Source organism: Drosophila hydei, unplaced genomic scaffold (assembly GCF_003285905.1).
Source record: "Drosophila hydei strain 15085-1641.00,03,60 unplaced genomic scaffold, DhydRS2 tig00008114-arrow-pilon, whole genome shotgun sequence".
NCBI lineage: Eukaryota > Metazoa > Arthropoda > Insecta > Diptera > Drosophilidae > Drosophila > Drosophila hydei.
The window spans coordinates 5,161,406-5,178,963 of record NW_022045827.1 but is presented as its reverse complement, the minus strand read 5'-3'; the positions used below and the strand labels follow the sequence as shown (position 1 = coordinate 5,178,963).

At 40.0% G+C, this 17,558-nt stretch overlaps 1 protein-coding gene across 1 annotated transcript; it reads right to left on the bottom strand.

The window, feature by feature from the left end:
• Window positions 1-14,584: 14,584 nt before the first annotated feature.
• On the bottom strand, window positions 14,585-16,854 carry LOC111592909 (V-type proton ATPase catalytic subunit A-like). The gene is made up of 2 exons (XM_023305358.2): window positions 15,766-16,854; window positions 14,585-15,713 (listed from the first exon to the last, which is right to left on the bottom strand). Exons 1-2 carry the CDS (start codon window positions 16,711-16,713, stop codon window positions 14,628-14,630), a joined length of 2,034 nt encoding a protein of 677 aa, XP_023161126.2. The 5' UTR covers window positions 16,714-16,854; the 3' UTR covers window positions 14,585-14,627.
• Window positions 16,855-17,558: the final 704 nt, after the last annotated feature.

Sequence of the window (17,558 nt, the reverse complement as noted above, 5' to 3'; positions counted from 1 at the left end):
TTTTAATCAAGTTTAAGCTGCATTTCAATTGATTCAATTGCAACTGCTGCTATAATTCGATTCGAAAGTAATGCCTGCTTATAAGATTTATTTTAATTATATACATTTTACTGATATTAAATATTTTTATTTCTATAAAAGATTCCATTCCATTTGAATGAAGGTACATAGGCAAATAAGATATGAATAAGATATAGATGTATATATATAAATACTTTATATTTATATATCTAAATCTGTCTGTTAGTTTGAATTTCTAGGTAAGCTAATCTTTCAGAATTTGGAACGGAACGTCTCTGTCAATGACGGATCGATTACTATACGTTGTAGCTGCCAAGGGAATGAATTGTCTATAAGTACGTATCTTGCTTAACTGTATCGATATATCTAAGTTAAGTCTTACGTTTTTCTGGTATTTACTATAACATAGTAATGCTAAAATCAAGTTTTTTTCTGATCTCCAGTGTATCGCAATTGTTTATGAGCGAAGTTCCTAAGATTTTCACTTCATAATTATCTCCTAATAAAGATCTTAAACTGTTTCCTTAAGCATACTAAAATGGAGTTTGTCCTGAAATGTTCTTCACTTTATCATAGTAGTCTGGGAATGAAGCTACTTAGATTTTTACGATACCATACTTATCGAATTTTAAAGCTCTTAAGATGGTATGAAGTGTCAGATATGATTATTGGTGAAAAAAGTTCTACAAATGTTCCCCAAGACGTTAACTATTTCACATTTCTGAATGGAATTTCTAACTATCAATTTATATTCTCAAGATGTTTAATATATAATGCATCTAAACTCAAACTAAACTAAACGCAACTCAGCAACTGCAAGTATATTTTATAATCGTAAATACTAATGAAACTATTTGCTATTTTCCATCTTTATATACAAACTAGTATAGATTATTTCTTAACTTTTTTTCCATTTTCCAAATACTTAAAGTTCTACCAAACTTTATTTTTTCAAGCAAACAAACATTAATTGTGGAGGGTAGGTTGTTGAATAGAAGATCAGTTCATATTGCCGTAATTAAGATGGAACTCTTTTTTTTTTTTTGGTTTGTTGAATTTTCCGATTATAATCGGTATAATTTTTGGACAGATGTGAATGCGCTTGAATAATGCAAAGTGTTAATTGAATTTGTTAATGGGCGAAGCAAGTAAAAAGCGGAGCAAACGAAGTAGCATAAAGTGCTCGACTAGCTTATACCCTGTTAGCTAACCCAATGTCAGAGTTGACTTGACACACAGAATTTAAATGCCGGCAATGGGCTCAATTGGTAAGTCAAAGAGGCTTACAGCCGTCTTTATATAACACGCACAGAAAATCTATACTTACGGCCATAAGCCACCTTAGCTCTTTATATGTATGGGCACAGGGTATATCTGCTAAAAAGGGTCCGACTCTGCTATGCGCCCGCTTTGCCTGTTTACCATATGCAAATAAATCGGCCTTATTCGCCTTCCCGGATTCATGTCCTTCTTGCTGTTGTTGTTGTCCTCACATTTTCATATTACATAATTAGCGGCATTTGGGTTGGCTTCGCTTCTGCTGCTGCTGCTGCCTTGGCGCTTGCTTTGCTCCTTATGGCAGTCGCCTTGGCCGTCTCTGCATGAATAAATTGCAAAATGCGTAGCACACTTTGTGCTTTGCGCTTTTTGATTTCCGTTCGTGCCGTTCTCATGCCACGCCACGCCACGTCTGCCTGCTCTGCCCTGCCCAGTCCTGTCCACGCCCACTCGCCGCCTATGCAAATTGTTGTAATTACTACAATTCGGTTGAGCATTTTTATGGTCGCTTGGCAAAAAAATGAAAATGTGGAAAAAATATATATGTATATGTATGTATATATGTATGTGTGTATGTATGTAGATGCGGAAATATTTGTGCGCTAATTGCGTGGCGCGCATTTTGAAAGCAACGCCGGGTCGGACCAGTGTAAAGGACATGACCAGAATCGGAGTGTGCTTAAGCGGCGTTCATCAAAGGCGCAGCTCGCCATTAGCGCCATTAATAAACACTCGTTAGCATCCGCTGCAGCAGCAGCAGCGCCCAAAACTCACCTCTCGAATGTGTTGCTGATAATTAGAATTAGCGCACAATTAGCACATCAGGTGGGGAATGAGCGTGGTGGGCTTTTGGGGCGCTGTTTAAGTGGGCGGCTTGCTTTGCTTTAAGCTTATTAGCCGCGCTCAATTTTGAATTAATAAGCAGCTCGGACTTGCCTGCTGCAAATCCTTGGCTAAAAAATGTGCGCCACAATAACGCGTAGAAGCGTTAAGCCAACAATAGCAACACCTGCGTTCAAAAGCAGCTTAACAAATGCGCAGCCAGCAAGGTGGAAAGAGGACTTGGTGGAGAAGCATCAACGGCAGCAGCACAAAGCGTAGCATCAACGGATTGGGCGTGGCCACAACAAGAGTTATTACATTTTAGCTCTTGACGCAGCAGCTTCTCTCGAGCTGCATTTTAATAAATATGCAATATAAGAAAGAAAAAAAGAAGAAGAAGAAGAAAGTATAAGTCTAAATATAAGTAAAGCGTAAAAGAAAACCGAACAAAAAAAGCTCAACGACTCAAGCACAGTCAGCGACAAAGCCACCAAGCGAGAGAGTGTGAGTGAGCGTAAGAGAGAGGGAGAGGAGGAATCCGTTAAGGCCTTGCCAGCTGCTTCTAAGTTGCAGCCAATGCCAAAAGTGATGGCGTTAATTACGCTGCCTCAACGCAACGCTTGGCAAGTGCGCGCAATAGAAAACGTGATGGCAACGCTATTATGGATAAATGACATGCAATGAGCGGGAAGGAGACGGAGAGAGCAGAGTGTGAGAGGGAGTGGGAGAGAGACGGCGGGCGGGGTAGTCTGGCAGCGCTCTTTCATCTTGCAAGACAAACCAAAGGCACATCGTGTGCAGTTGCCACATTTTTAATTAGCGCGCTTAAAAGCGCATTGACTATGCGAAAGCGAAAGGCTGTCAGCATGCAGCTGTATGCGTGCGTGTAAAGGTGTATTTTAACTACAAACTAACCAAACCACAACAGTTACAAAGGCGACAGGACAGACTCATTTATTTAGCTATTAATTGCAATCAAGTAGGGAAGACTTTAAGATTTTTTATTGGATATTTAACTAAGAATATAAGCACGGATTTTAGATATATCTTAAAGTTAAATAATAAATAATAATAATAATAATAAAGGTTTAACTAATATGAGTGCTCAATAAAAAATATAAATAATATAAAATATAATAATTAGATTTCTTTAACATGCCAAGCTAAAAACTTGACAATTAGTTAACTAGTAGTTAAGTCTATGCCTAAATTTTAAGCAAAAATAAAAAAGTTTAAAAAATTACATAAATTGGATAAGTATTTGTTGATAGCGCTTAATGAGTTGACCGCAACAGTTTGCTGCAATTGGCCAACAATGCTTTGGTCTGTGGCATTTTCACAGCTTTTTCACACTTTTCCTAATGATTATTATTTTTGGTTACAGGGTATACAAACACGATAGCAGCCGCTCAGTGCCCAGCACAGCTGCGTTTGTGTGTGGTTGAGGGCGAGGCACACGGCTTGTCATAAGCTGTGCTGAGTCGGCTGCGTAATCCCCACGGCGTTGACTTTTAGAAAAGCCAAACCAAATTGTTCGGTTCGCCTCAGCCAAGGCAACCCAAGTCATATACGCCACCAACGCCGCCCAGCCATCCACATGCATCCGACGTTCGCTAAAAGCCAAATGTAACATTTATGGCTATGCTTCAAAATGGGCAGCCCACAAGGGGCAAGGGACAGGTGGAGTAGGAGCAGGGATAGCACGTTGATTGCTGCGGACACCGCTTATTGCATGCTTCCGGGCGCCGAGCCAAAGCCACAGCAGTTAACGTATAGGTGAAGCGAGGAGCAAAGGCAGGTAGCAGCTAGCATTTGGGGGCGGACCAGGTGAATTGGCTGTAACGTTACTTGGGCCATGCAAAAACCAATTAGCTGGCTACGCTGCTCGAGAGACGCAGCAACGAGCAACAAGCAACTGGCTTGGGATAGCAAAAACAAAGCTCTTGAATTGAAGGCCCAGCAGGAGTAAAAATGTGTGCTAAGCATGTTTATTGTTTTTCACTTTTCATTCACTTCATTGAACTTGGACTTTCAGCTTCAGCTTCAGCCTCAGCCTCAGCCTCAGCTCCAGCTCCTGCTGCTAACTTCAGCGTGTGCTGCGCACTGATAGCTGTGATAGGCGACCAGCAGATGCTGTGAGCTGGGTTTCTGAGCAAGCCAAGTCGATTTCAACTGAACTGTAGATAATCCCCTGACAACAGCAGTTAACAGGCAACGATTACTTGGCAACAAGTCAATTACGAGTTGAGTCGAATCCTGTGCCTGGTTGCAGCGATAAGCGTCTAACACTAACACAACTCGGCCGGCTAACACAATAAATTCCTTGGCCCGCTGCAGAGATCCCCAGTTTAATGCGCTAACTAATTGGGCAAGGAGCATGTTGCTGTTGCTGTTGCTGTTGCCTCTGCTGAATGCGGGTTCCGGATTCCTTGCCCAGCGCACCGACCTGCGCTGGCGACCTGACCTCTGCCCTCTTATCGTCAGCTGGCAATCTCTTGTAATCTGCTGCTCACTCACGAGCCACTGGCCCACTCTCGCAGAGCATTATAACTTTGTCATACAGTTTGCAACCGACAATCGGACATGGCACAGCGGACCGCGGACTGCGTACTCTATTGGCTATGCACGCATCTAGCCTAATCCGCTTAAGGCTCTTTCTATAAGAGAGTTTTTTTCATGCCAGAATTTACAATTATTAATTGAATATTCATTTTGGGCTTAATAAGTTTCATGCATAAATATGTATATGTAATCACCCCTACGGGTGGAACATGGGTGAAAAACGTTCACATTAAATAGAAAAATAATAACCTTTAAGCTGATTATCAAAAAAATATAAGTTTGGTCTGCATAAAAAATTATCATTAATTTTTTCAGCATTTTTTTTTTTCAAGTCTTTGAAAGCTTTGCATATTCAATTCTTGCAAGAATTTCAGTAATTTGCAAAATAATTTTTTTTTTTCAAATAGTTCATTATGAAAAATTGTTCTCAATCAAAAATTTTTTTTTAAATAAATTTTTTTTTTCAAATAGTTCATTACGAAAAATTGTTCTCAATCAAATTTTTTTTTCTATATATGCCAAAAGCTTGTTTTAGAATTTCTCTGGAACTTACTAGAGGGGAAAAACATAGGTTAAGGTAAAAGAAATCATCATAAATAATTATTTTTTTTATAGATATCTTATAGATATATATTTATAGATATACTAATAGATATACTAAAATTGTTTCCAAAAACATTTCGTCTTGATTTTATTTTTAGAAATTTATTTGGGTACTAATTTTGTATTATATATATAGGAAATTATTATTAAAGATTTTTGATTATAGATATACATAAAGGAAAATCCAGTCATATTAAATAAAGATCTAGGCATAACTGTTTCAAACCTCTGCTTTAAGAAATAGATCTAATAATAAGAAAACGAAAGTCGTCTTCAATCAGATTTCTCAACTATTTATAGCAAATCGATGATTATCAAGTTTTAGTATAGGCTAGAAAAAATGATAGAGTATCTAAGATTCAGTTAGTTGGCAACAATTTGTGTTAACTTGTTCAAATTACGTTTTGGCGATTTTTACAACATTTTTATTGGCTGTCGAATGGCAAATGGCGATTGTCTGCGGTCTGGATCTGAGTTTTGGTCAAGATTTGGCTGGCTTTGCGATTTCAGTTATGCGGTCTCCAGAATTCAATTAAAAGACAACATAACATTTCTCTTGTTAGTTGAATGGAATGAGCAAAAACTTGCCACACACTCGGGCATTCAGTTTGATGCTGAAAGTTAGTTCCCCGGACTGAACCAGGCGAGATAAGGATAAAGCTAAGGATAAGGGTGAAACGAGTTTAGACCAAAAGAAGAGAAAAAAAAAGTTTTAAGCACGTGCTGCAAATTTGGCTGGCAAATGCTCAGCTACGAATCATTCAGGCGGCAACAGCAAACAGACAGAAAAACAATGCGGCAAATGGAAAGAGAGCTGTCATTCGCTCTCTCGCTCTCTCTAACTTTGTATGTATACGAAAGAGAGACGGGGAAGTAGAAGGGGGGGCTATAGCTCATACGCTTGGCTGCATTTGCATATTTTGTTGCGAATTGTTGCTCGACTGGCTGCTAATAGGAAAATGCGACACAGACAACGAGCAGACATTGCCAAAGAGCGACAGAGACAGCAAACGGGAGAGAGCGAGACAGCGAGAGAGAGAGCTGGTGTTGGCACGAGTTGTTTTTGCATGTCTAATACGCTTTGAACTCGCAGGCGCTGTTAGGAAATATGTATGTCAAATGCTTAATCAGCCGCACACACTCAAGCACACACGCACACACACACCCAACTGTGTGTGGCAAACAAAGCAAACGAGTGAACGAGCGATGCATAACTATTTCAATAGCATACTTTTCGGCTACGTGCACTGAGCGCAGTTGCTGGCGTCCTGCCTCGGCTGTGGTTGTTGTTGCTCTTGTTGCTTCTTTGTGCAACGAAATACTCTGCTGCATTTTTATTTAATGTAAATAATTGAAACAATTTTGCAGACACATTGGCCGTAATATTGGACTTGAAATGCAAAATCTGTCGCACAGCTGAGTTGGCTCCATATTACAGCAGTTGAGTGGATAAACAACGCTTCTCTAAGATATCTCTATTAAGTGGGTGTCTGCAACAAATTTAGGTTATCAGTTTACATTCATTTATGTGAAAGGCCACATTTACAAGGGGTATTCAGCTTTGGATATTCCACATTTAATCTACTTTATGGCTCTTTACTTTACTTTAGCTGTTGGCGTCTTTAGAGCGTGCAAAGCAGCTGCTAGATAAACGATTAACAATTCGATTTAAGCGCCTTTTATAATCTAGATAAAAGTTTTCCATTAAAGCAGCTATCAAAATGTAAATTAATTGAAGTTTTAGCGTGAAAACACGAAAATCGATTATGAAATATATATTTATTAAGAGTTGCTCTCTTCTTCTTTTCAACTTAACTTTTCCATAAGTTTTTTTCTCTTTGCAACGTACTTTGTCTTGTAATTTGCAACTGCTTATCATAAGATTCTTACTCATGTGATGATTATAAGCTTCGATATCTCTCTTCACTCTTTGTATCATAAACTGTTTTTGTCTGCGACTTAGAGCTGCTTAGCGTTTGCTGGCGTAGGTACGAAAGTTCTCTGTCTAGTACAGATAGTTTCTCTCCCTTTTGAGCTGATTTCCGGCCTATGCTTTTTGAACAAGTTTCTCATACATACTTATCACAAGTTTTGTGATCCTTAACTAACTTATCCAAAGTTTCAATCTCTAGCAATTTGCTGATCAGCAGATTCTCCACTCGCAAGATTCTCTCTTACATAAGTTAGTCATGTTCACAAAAATTGTAGTCTTCTGTAAAGTATGTGAGCTTATCAGAAGTTTCTCTCTGCTGTACTTAACTTATGTTTATCATAAGTTGTGTATGCTTATCGAAATATTCTCTTACGTTTGTTTCATAAGTTTCTCTCTTATGTGTTTATCAGAAGCTTCTTTCTGATATGATTTAATTCTATTACGTTTCTCTCCCTTATAAGTTTCTCTCTTGTGTGATTTGCTTATATTTATCAGAAATTTCTCTGTGACATAATTTGCTTATTGAAAGATTCTTTCTGATTGATTTGAGCATGTCAATCAAAAGCTTTCCTCTCTTTTTTTCTTCCAACGCTTCTTATCACTGTATCAGGCTTATCATAAGTTTCTCTCTTGTGTGATTTGCTTATGTTTATCTGAAGCTTCTTTCTGATATGATTTAATTCTATTACGTTTCTCTCCCTCATAAGTTTCTATCTTGTGTGATTTGCTTATGTTTATCAGAAATTTCTCTCTGACATAATTTGCTTATTGAAAGATTCTTTCTGATTGATTTGAGCATGTCAATCAAAAGTTTTTCTCTCTTTTTTCTGCCAACTTATTGTACGCTTCTTATCACTGTATCAGGCTTATCATAAGTTTCTCTCTTATGAGATTTGCTTTTTTATAATAGGTTTCTCTTCTCCCTCTTCTACCTCTTCTCTTATTTGTGCCAGCTTATCTTACGCTTCTTTCTCAAAAATGTTATTTTCATATGATTATTCCATACATAAGGACTCTCTCTCAATTCCTTCCAGCCAAATTGAGCTTAAGGACTTACAATTTGTCGCCAGCTGGAAATAGCATATTTTGCTAATTGCTATCTTACAGCTTTGGAGCTGCCTCTCATCCATTAAGTCGCCCGTGGGCGTATCTTAAAGTAGGTTACTTAAACCTTAAAAATAGCTATGAATCGAAATTTTGTTTTCGCATTTGCATATTTTTATATATATTTTCTATATATACATCTATCTATGTATCTTTTTGCTTTTATATATTGTGTTGATGTGCGTTGTCGAAACAACTTTGGCTTGTCTCAAAGTATTTCAAACTCATTTAGCTGGCAAGTCGCGTGGGCTGCTGCTGCTGCTGCTGATGCTGTCGTTATTGCTGGTGCTGCTGATGCTGGTTGGCGTGGCGTGGCGTGGCTTTTGCTGTAATTTCGTTGTCATTAAGTTGGCATTATAACAAAATGCCTTTTCAATCACTTTTGACTAAATGCAATGACTGCTGCTGCTGCTGCCGTTGCTGGGAGTTGCTGCTGCCACCCAGCAAAATCCAAGCCCCAAGTTTTCGGCAATTTTTCGACAGGGATAAGTAAACACAACAATGCCAGAGACTGGGCGACACTGTAGTCGAGGCAGCAGCAAACCGCAAAGCAAAAATAAAACACAATGCGACACAATGAACCCTGAATACACTAGGGAATCCATAGAAATTTAACTTCAAACAGTTTTATAAGATAGCTGCACTTGAGGATGATTGTGACTGGAGGAGCCATGAGAAATTGGATGAAAATAAAAATAAAAATATATAAGTCTAAATAGTAACTATGTTATATAGTAACTTGAGTATAAGAGATCATATAAGAGTTATGTGACACTGGAGAAAAACGAAATGAAAAAGAATTTAGTAGACTTTAGTAGCTAATATATATGATGCAGTACAATATTTTATATGGAACCATATTATGTGATAATATAGTAGTAGTAGCAGTATAAGAGATCATATAAGAGTCTTAACATATTGTAGAATATAGCAGCTATAAGATAAATTTCACTCATATATGATATATGAACAATATTATATATTGCCTATTGCTGCACTTTGATATATTATTAGTAGTAGGCGAGTATAAGTAGTATAAGAGAATTATAAGATAATGTGACTGCTTTATGAACAATATGAGATAGAGATATACATATATGATATGATAAAGTTGCAGTAAAAGTAGTATAAGAGATCATATAAGAATCTTATGATATTTTAGAATATAGCAGCTATAAGATAAAGCATATGATATATGAACAATATGAAAATGAACATAGTGACTAGTAGGACTAGTATAAGTATATATAAGTATAATATAAGATAGACATATGAACAATATGTAAAAGAGCAATATGGAGATATAGAGTCATACCAGTAGTATTCGATTATCAGAGAATTATGAGATAGAGCTGGCAAATATGATATATGAACAATATGCAAAAGAAGATATAGATATAGAGATAGAAATATAGGGTCATCTCACATTTTAGCTGTGAGTAATATTAGTAGTAGAAGTCGTAATATAAGTAGTAGTTAGAGATGTATAAGATACAGCAATCACATATGATAAGGAACCATATGATATTGTAGCTCTATGTTAAGGCTGCCATATGATACAGTAGCCATATGATATAGGGGGAAAAAAGAATATTAAGAATATTTGTGACTATACGAGCATTTTCCATAAGATACAGAAGCTATATGGAATATGATGCTGCATTAGAGACATGTTGAAAGTTGGGAGTAGAAGAAATAAATTAACTTTGACTTGCCATCGACTCAAAGATAAAGTATTTCAGTGCTTATATAATTTTGTAGTTTGCCAAACGAAAGACTCTTAATTAGCAAGTCTGACAAAGATATTTTGAGCAAAGCAGTGATTTCTCATTTTTAGTATATTCAGGATATAAGAGAGTAAATATGAAGGCTGCTGAGTAGAAGAACAATATGAACATCATAACAAACAAAAATGTTGTTTATATAAGAAAATAGCTTTTAACCGCTTCTCGATATATTGAATCTAATCACAGCAATTAATATAAGATATCAATATGAACATATCTCTTAAGAATGCTCATATTATAAGAGTTAGGAGTTCACTTCTGCACTTCGTCACATAGTTCATACCAAAGTGTTTATACTCTCTTGAAATACGTTAAGAATTAAAAAAAAAAACCAAGTGAAACATGGGCCAGGAGTCTGTCTTGGTCCTGGGTGAAACGCAAATGGAACGCAGTAAATTTCAAGCGTTTCGTCAATGTCATTGCGGCTGGCGTAGACCAAGGATCGAGCTCGAGCTGTGCCGGGAGGATTTGCCGTCTGCCCACGCATATCCTTTTGTATTTAAAATGTTTGCCTTGCCTGATGAACAGAGCGAAACTTTTCGCTCTTCCGCTACGTTGCTGCGGCTTTTTCTTTTTTTTTTTTTTCGCTTCGCACAACAATTTCATTATCTGCGTGGCAAGGACTTTGTCAGCGAGAACTTCAGTGAATGAAGGAGCGATAGGCCAATTGTCTACGGCTGCTGTGAGCTGCCAGTTGGCAAATTTTTTATGGTTAAACTTTTGCATGACATATATGGAGGGGCGTGGCAAGTTTTTGGGCACTGCAACAGCGGCGGGCCGAGCGAAGGGAGGTGTGTGTGTGTGTGTGTGCGTGTGGCAAGTACTTGAAATAGGATACACGCGCTGCAGCAACAATACCAAAGGACAGCAGCCAAAAAACAGCCAGCGGCGCATTTGCATAGGCTTAATTTAAATTCCCTTAATCAGAAGCATATCAAACAACAACAACAACAGCCGCAGCGGCTAAAAAGGACAATGAGCGACAGGACCCTTTTGGCATGCAGAACTAAGCAGCCCAAGCAAAGCCCAAAACAAAACGAGAAAAGCACAAAAAAAAAAACAAAAAGGTTCGCTTAACTTTGGCAAATAACTGCAGGCGTTGTAAATCTGCGCAAAAGGACATATCGTCATCAAGCATAACAAAAGCAACAGCAAGAGCAGCACACAGGACTCTCGCCTGTTTCAAAAAATAACAGAATCAAAAGGATTTTGCGTATAAGTTGCAAATTAAGTTGCCGTCACCAAAAACCCAGTCGCTAAAGACGCTAACACCCCAGTTAAAGGACTTGCCATCTGCTTATGATATCCTCTTTTTGGCCATTTGACAACAATAACAATAACAACAACAACAACAACAACAAGCAGAAGCAGAAGCGGAAGCCAAAGAGCCGCATCGTTGCTTGGGCATACAGTTAAAAGCATTTCATTTATATCATGCGTAAACTATGAATAATGTTAACAGTTATTTTTTATTTTCACTATATTTCAGCTATATATGTGTAAGGATATATGCATATGTGTGTGAGTATATAGAGAAAGCCTAAGTGTACACAGGAAAAGCGTAAAGTACTTTGCTTGCTTATTTATGAAAGGGTTTAAGCTAGTTTTTAGTTTGTGTGAATCGCATAGAAAGGCGGATTACAGTAAAGCAGAGAGATAGTGGAGGAGAGTACGCCAAACTATATTTATATATATTTGAACTCTAAGGAGTTAACTCTTACTTCTTCACTCTTTTCTTCTTTAGTTTCTCTATTCTTTTTTTATTCTTTCCTTCTCTCCTTTACTGTTTTTTGCGTACTCTTTCTCTTCTTTCTTCGTCCTGCTATCTTCTTTCTCTGTCTGTGGGTTTTTTTTTCTCTATTCTCTCTTAACTCTTCAGATTTCACTCTTTACATTTCTCTGTGCACTTCTCTGATTTCTCATATCTCTTCTGCCACCTATTTTTTCTTGTCTCTTCTCACATTTCACTTCTCACTTCTCACTTCTCCCTTCTCTCCCCACTTCTCACTTCTAAATTCTTACTTCTCTCTTCTCACTTCTCTTCCACTTCCCACTTTTCCCTTTTCACTTCTGGCATCTCTCTTCTCTCTTCTCACTTTTTACTTCTCTCTTCTCATTTCTTGCTTCTCTTCCCACTTCTCACTTCTAAATTCTTACTTCTCTCTTCTCACTTCTCCCTTCTCACTTCTGGCTTCTCCCTTCTCACTTCTGGCATCTCTCTTCTCTCTTCTCTCTTCTCACTTCTCACTTTTTACTTCTCTCTTGTCTTTTCTCATTTCGCATTTCTCACTTCTATCTTCTCGCTTCTCTTCCCACTTCTTACTTATATATTCTTACTTCTCTCTTCTCACTTCTATATTCTTACTTCTCCCTTCTCACTCCTCTTCCCAATTTTCCACTTCTCACTTCGCACTTCTCTCTTCTCTCCTTTCTCTTCTCTCTCCAGTCTTCTCACTCTGCCCTCTCACTCCACTCTTCTATCTTACTTATCTCCATTTTGTCTTCTTACTTTTGGCTTCTCTCTTAACTTTCTTCCTCTTCACTTTTCTCTGTTCACTCTTTACTCTTGCCTCTTCTCTCTTCGCTCCTCTCTACACTTCCTCCTCTCTTTAAATTATCTAGTCACATTTCACATCTAAATCGTAGACTTACATTTCTTTAAATCATGTTGATCCACTCAGCAGACATCAGCGAGACCAAAGAATTAAATTTGTTTTTGCTTCAGTTTGTTTACTTTTTCATATTATGATGAAATTTCTTTATTTTTTTTCTGCTTATTGCTGCTTTACCATTCGTTGTATGTGTGTGTGTGTGTGTGTGTGTGTGTCTGTGTGTGCTTGTGTAAGGAAATTGTCGGAGGTTTGCACAGCTTTAGGTTTATCTAGCAGCTAGCATCAACGGCCGTTAGCCTGCGCCCGAAAAATCCCTTAATTGAGTGCACACTTCTGCCGAGCAGCGTCCAACACACGCACACTCGCTCACACACACATGCACACTCATACAAATACAGATGCAAGCAGCACTAGGGTGCGCAGCAGGTCCTTGGCACGGCTATGTCTGAAGCTGGCTCGGCGCCTTTTTATGCGCTTTTAGCGCCATTATCCTTTTACGATTATCGGCGCTAAAGAGAATTGACTGTTTGACGTTCAATTGAAATTTTGCATTAAAGCTCAATGGCTTAACCCCTTCAAATTATGCAATAACGTTACAGCAGCCAAGCGACGCGGCTTCCCAGCGGGTGTTGAGCGCGTGCCGAATGCGTGCGTCCGATAAGGCTTGATATCTGATATGACAATTTAAATTTAATATAATAATAATATATATATATATAATATTAATACTAATATTGAAATACGTTCGATTCGACTGACGTTTCATATAGCGCTTGAAGTCGTGCGTGATTCGTGCCTGAAGAGCAACTGAGGCACGCGGGCAGCTCTATGCTGCAGCTGCGTCCATTAAGGTTCAGCTCAAGCGTACAGCTTAAACTCAAAATGGCAACGAAGAAGAAGAAGAGCAGAAGAAGAGGAGTAGCTGACTGGCTGGCAGGAGGCGGGCTAGTGTGCCACAGACTGTGGCAACGAACGGCGGCCAATTAGTGAGCATTGCTCATACGCCACGTTTGTCATGGCAGCCGAGCGGCCCATCTCACACACACACACCCACACACTCACTCGCTCGCTCGCTCGCTCTCTCTCTCTCTCTCTCGCTGTGCTCGCCTAGCGGAAACGGAAGTTGTAAGGGGATTTTCAATTTGCAATTGAACTGATTTTTGGCTTGCTTCGACGTTTTTTGCGCTCTTCTTCTTCTGCACTCTGCTGCGCTCATTTTATGGCTGACTTGGTTACTTGGCTGCGGTGCCGAGCCTCGAATGCGGAAATGTAATCATCGCAATGCCTGCCACGCCTAGCCGCCCTACGCCCAACGCGGCGCAGCTTATCGGCAAAGTCAAACGTACAAACACACACACACACACACACACAGTTGCATGTGTGTGAGCGCGCACACACACACACATATACTTACATTTAATTTTCACTAATTGAATCGAAATCGATCTCTCTTTGCAATTTTTGTGCGCTGGCGGGGCGCAGTGGGTGCAGTGGGCGCAGCTGGCAGCGCTCGCTCTTGCAGCGCATTAATAAACTTTTCGTATAAATCAACGAATTTTGTCGACATTTGGATGCCGCTGCGCAAATTATCGAACATTTCCAGCAAAAACGCCAAACAGGAACATGGCAAACGGGTAAAAGGATTAACTCTGATTCTGAGTCTGACGCTGACTTTTATGCAAAAAAAATAGAGTAATAGAGTTGAGTGGAAATCGAACAAAAAAAAAACAATTACAGGATGCAATAAGCCAAAGTGCGGTTTAAGCTGAAATTAGCTGAAGTGGAGTTTGGCGACGTACCTAAAAATATTTTCTAATATATTTTAAAGATATACTGAAATGAAGTAAAGTCTTTTGTTATAATTATTTAGCTTAATTTATGTTATTTCTAGTCTAGGAACTTACATTATATATACGACGACACATTGGCTTCCAAATCTTGCAAAGTCTTGAGAACATTTTTGTAGGTTTTCTCCAATTGCTCCTCCACGGATTCCTGGCCCAACTTGGGATCGATGAACTTCATGGTGCCCAATTCGTAGAGCAACTCGTTGCATTGCTCTCGTATCAGACCCCATGTGACATGCATCTCTTGGCTAGATGTATTTGAGACCGCTAGTATGGCCTGATTGTAGAAGGTTATCATGTTCTTGAGCATGCCCACCGTCTTGTAGAAGGGACAGTAGGAGTCGTACGGACTGTACGAGTTCTGCTGCAGAAAGTCATCCTTCAGCATTTTGGCCACCTCCAGCGTAATCTTGTCCGACTCGTTCAGCGACGTTTTGCCCACCAGCTGAACAATTTCGGACAGGTCATCCTCTTCCTGCAGTATTTGCTTAGCCGTTGCACGCAAGTCCACAAACTCCGGACTCTCATCCTCGTAGTACTGGTCGAGGGCTCGTATATACTTGGAATACGACTGCAGCCAATTGACGGAGGGGAAATGCTTGCGCTGGGCCAGCTTCTTGTCGAGACCCCAGAACACCTGGACAATGCTCAATGTTGATGAGGTAACGGGATCGGAGAAATCACCACCAGGTGGCGAGACAGCGCCCACAATGGACACGGAACCCTCGCGCTCGGGACTGCCCAGGCACAAGGCGCGGCCGGCTCGCTCATAGAAGGAGGCGAGACGTGCGCCCAGATAGGCGGGATAGCCCGCATCAGCAGGCATCTCAGCCAGACGGCCAGAGATCTCACGCAAAGCCTCAGCCCAACGGGAGGTGGAATCGGCCATCATGGCCACATTGTAACCCATATCACGGAAGTATTCAGATATAGTGATGCCAGTGTAAATGGAGGCTTCCCGGGCTGCCACGGGCATGTTGGAGGTGTTGGCCACCAGAGCTGTGCGCTTCATTATAGATTCCTTGACACCGTTAACCTCGACGGTGAGCTCGGGAAAGTCGCGCAATACCTCGGACATTTCATTGCCACGCTCACCGCAGCCGACGTAGATGATGACATCCGAGTTGGAGTACTTGGACAGGGCCTGTGAAATGTATAAAAGTCAACTATGATCCAAGAGCCAGTCAATCTCTTACCTGTGAGATCACAGTCTTGCCACAGCCAAAGGCACCGGGAATGGCTGTGGTGCCGCCTTGAACGCAGGGGAAGAAGGCATCGAGCACACGTTGCCCAGTTAGCAGCGGATGATTGCCAGGTAGTTTTTCGATGACCGGGCGATTTTCACGCACTGGCCAGACCTGGAGCATCGTGTGCTGGGTTACCTTGCCATCGTACTCCGTCTCGATGACCGTGTCCTCTAAGCTGTAGTTGCCAGCGGGAGCGATATAGTTGACTTTGCCCAGAAAGCGCGGAGATAGCATTAGACGATGCTCCACCATGCTGTTCTCCTGGACGGTGCCGTAGATGTCGCCGCTGCTGATGAGGTCGCCCACATTTATACTCTTCTCCGGAATGAACTCGTATTCAAAGGAGCGCGAGAGGCTGTAGACATCGACACCTTTCGGCACATAAATGGACTTCATGTGCTCACTGATGTCGCGCAATGGTCGCTGAATGCCATCGAAAATGGAGCCCATTATGCCAGGGCCCAGCTCGACAGATAGCGGCTTGCCGGTCTGATACACGGGATCGCCGACACTGACGCCCGAGGTATCCTCGTACACCTGTATGGTGGCCATATCGCCCTCCAAGCGTATGATCTCGCCCACCAGTCGGTAGTGGCCCACTCGCACCAGCTCGTACATGGCCGAGCCGGACATCTTCTCGGCATTGACCACCGGACCGGACACCCCGAATACGCATCCCTTTTGTACGGTATCTTCATCAGGTACTTTAAGCGAAGGTCTCGGATCCTTTTTCTCATGTATAATATTAGGTATTTCAGATTTCTGTTCGGATGGCTCTTGCTGAATTTCTATCAGCGACGGTGGAACCATATCGCTGATGAACGAGGTATTTGTGCCCTCCTCTAGTGTCCTAACAATCGGGAATATCTTACGACAGCGACATTTTCGGAGATCCATTTTAGATAGCAGACTATTGCGAAATTTATTAAATCAAACGAATTAAAACAAGAAATTTTATGAAAATAACGTAAACTGCAAGAAGTTTTTAGCTATTTTTGCATGTTTTTGAGTATGGGAAAACGAAATGTTGAACGCTTTTTAAATTGAATTTAACAAAAATGTTTGACTGCTTGGTTAAAGTGAGCAAAATAACAAATAAGAATGTCACAGTCGGGCGCTACCGACTGCATAATACTCTGGCAGGGCCTAAGCGCTGATAGCTCAAAAACCTCGGAAAATAAGCTATTTTCGGCTTGCCATGCCCTCAAGTGACATATATATTTAAATATATCATTTTTGGTTAGTCAATGGAGCAGGTTAACTGTAACTTTGTTGTATTTGAACTGTTAAACTATAAAAAATTAAAGCATATTTTCGATATGTCATGCCCACAAGAGGGCGTTAAATTTTCATTCATGAGTATAACCAAAATTCAATTGCAACTTTCTGCTTAGCTTGGGGCAAGTGCTCTCAGTTTAGCTCTTCTCTATAGTAGCTGCTGCGGTAAAGTCATAAGATAATTTGCGCTTTTAAATATTGCCTCTCTATGCAGTTCTCAAGAATTAAACTATGACTTCAAAATACAATATAAATGGGTTAATTATGTTATTGCTATTATTTGTATATAAGATATATAGCTCGTAGCAGAGCTCACTCCAAGATATGAATGAAAATAACGGTAAAGGTATTTATTTGTAATGAAATGTAAAATTTCCTTTACAGTTTTAAGCGAAGTTCACACATTAAAATAAAAATAAATATTTCTATTTTGAAATATTTTTGCTGGGTTTCTTGTTAATAAA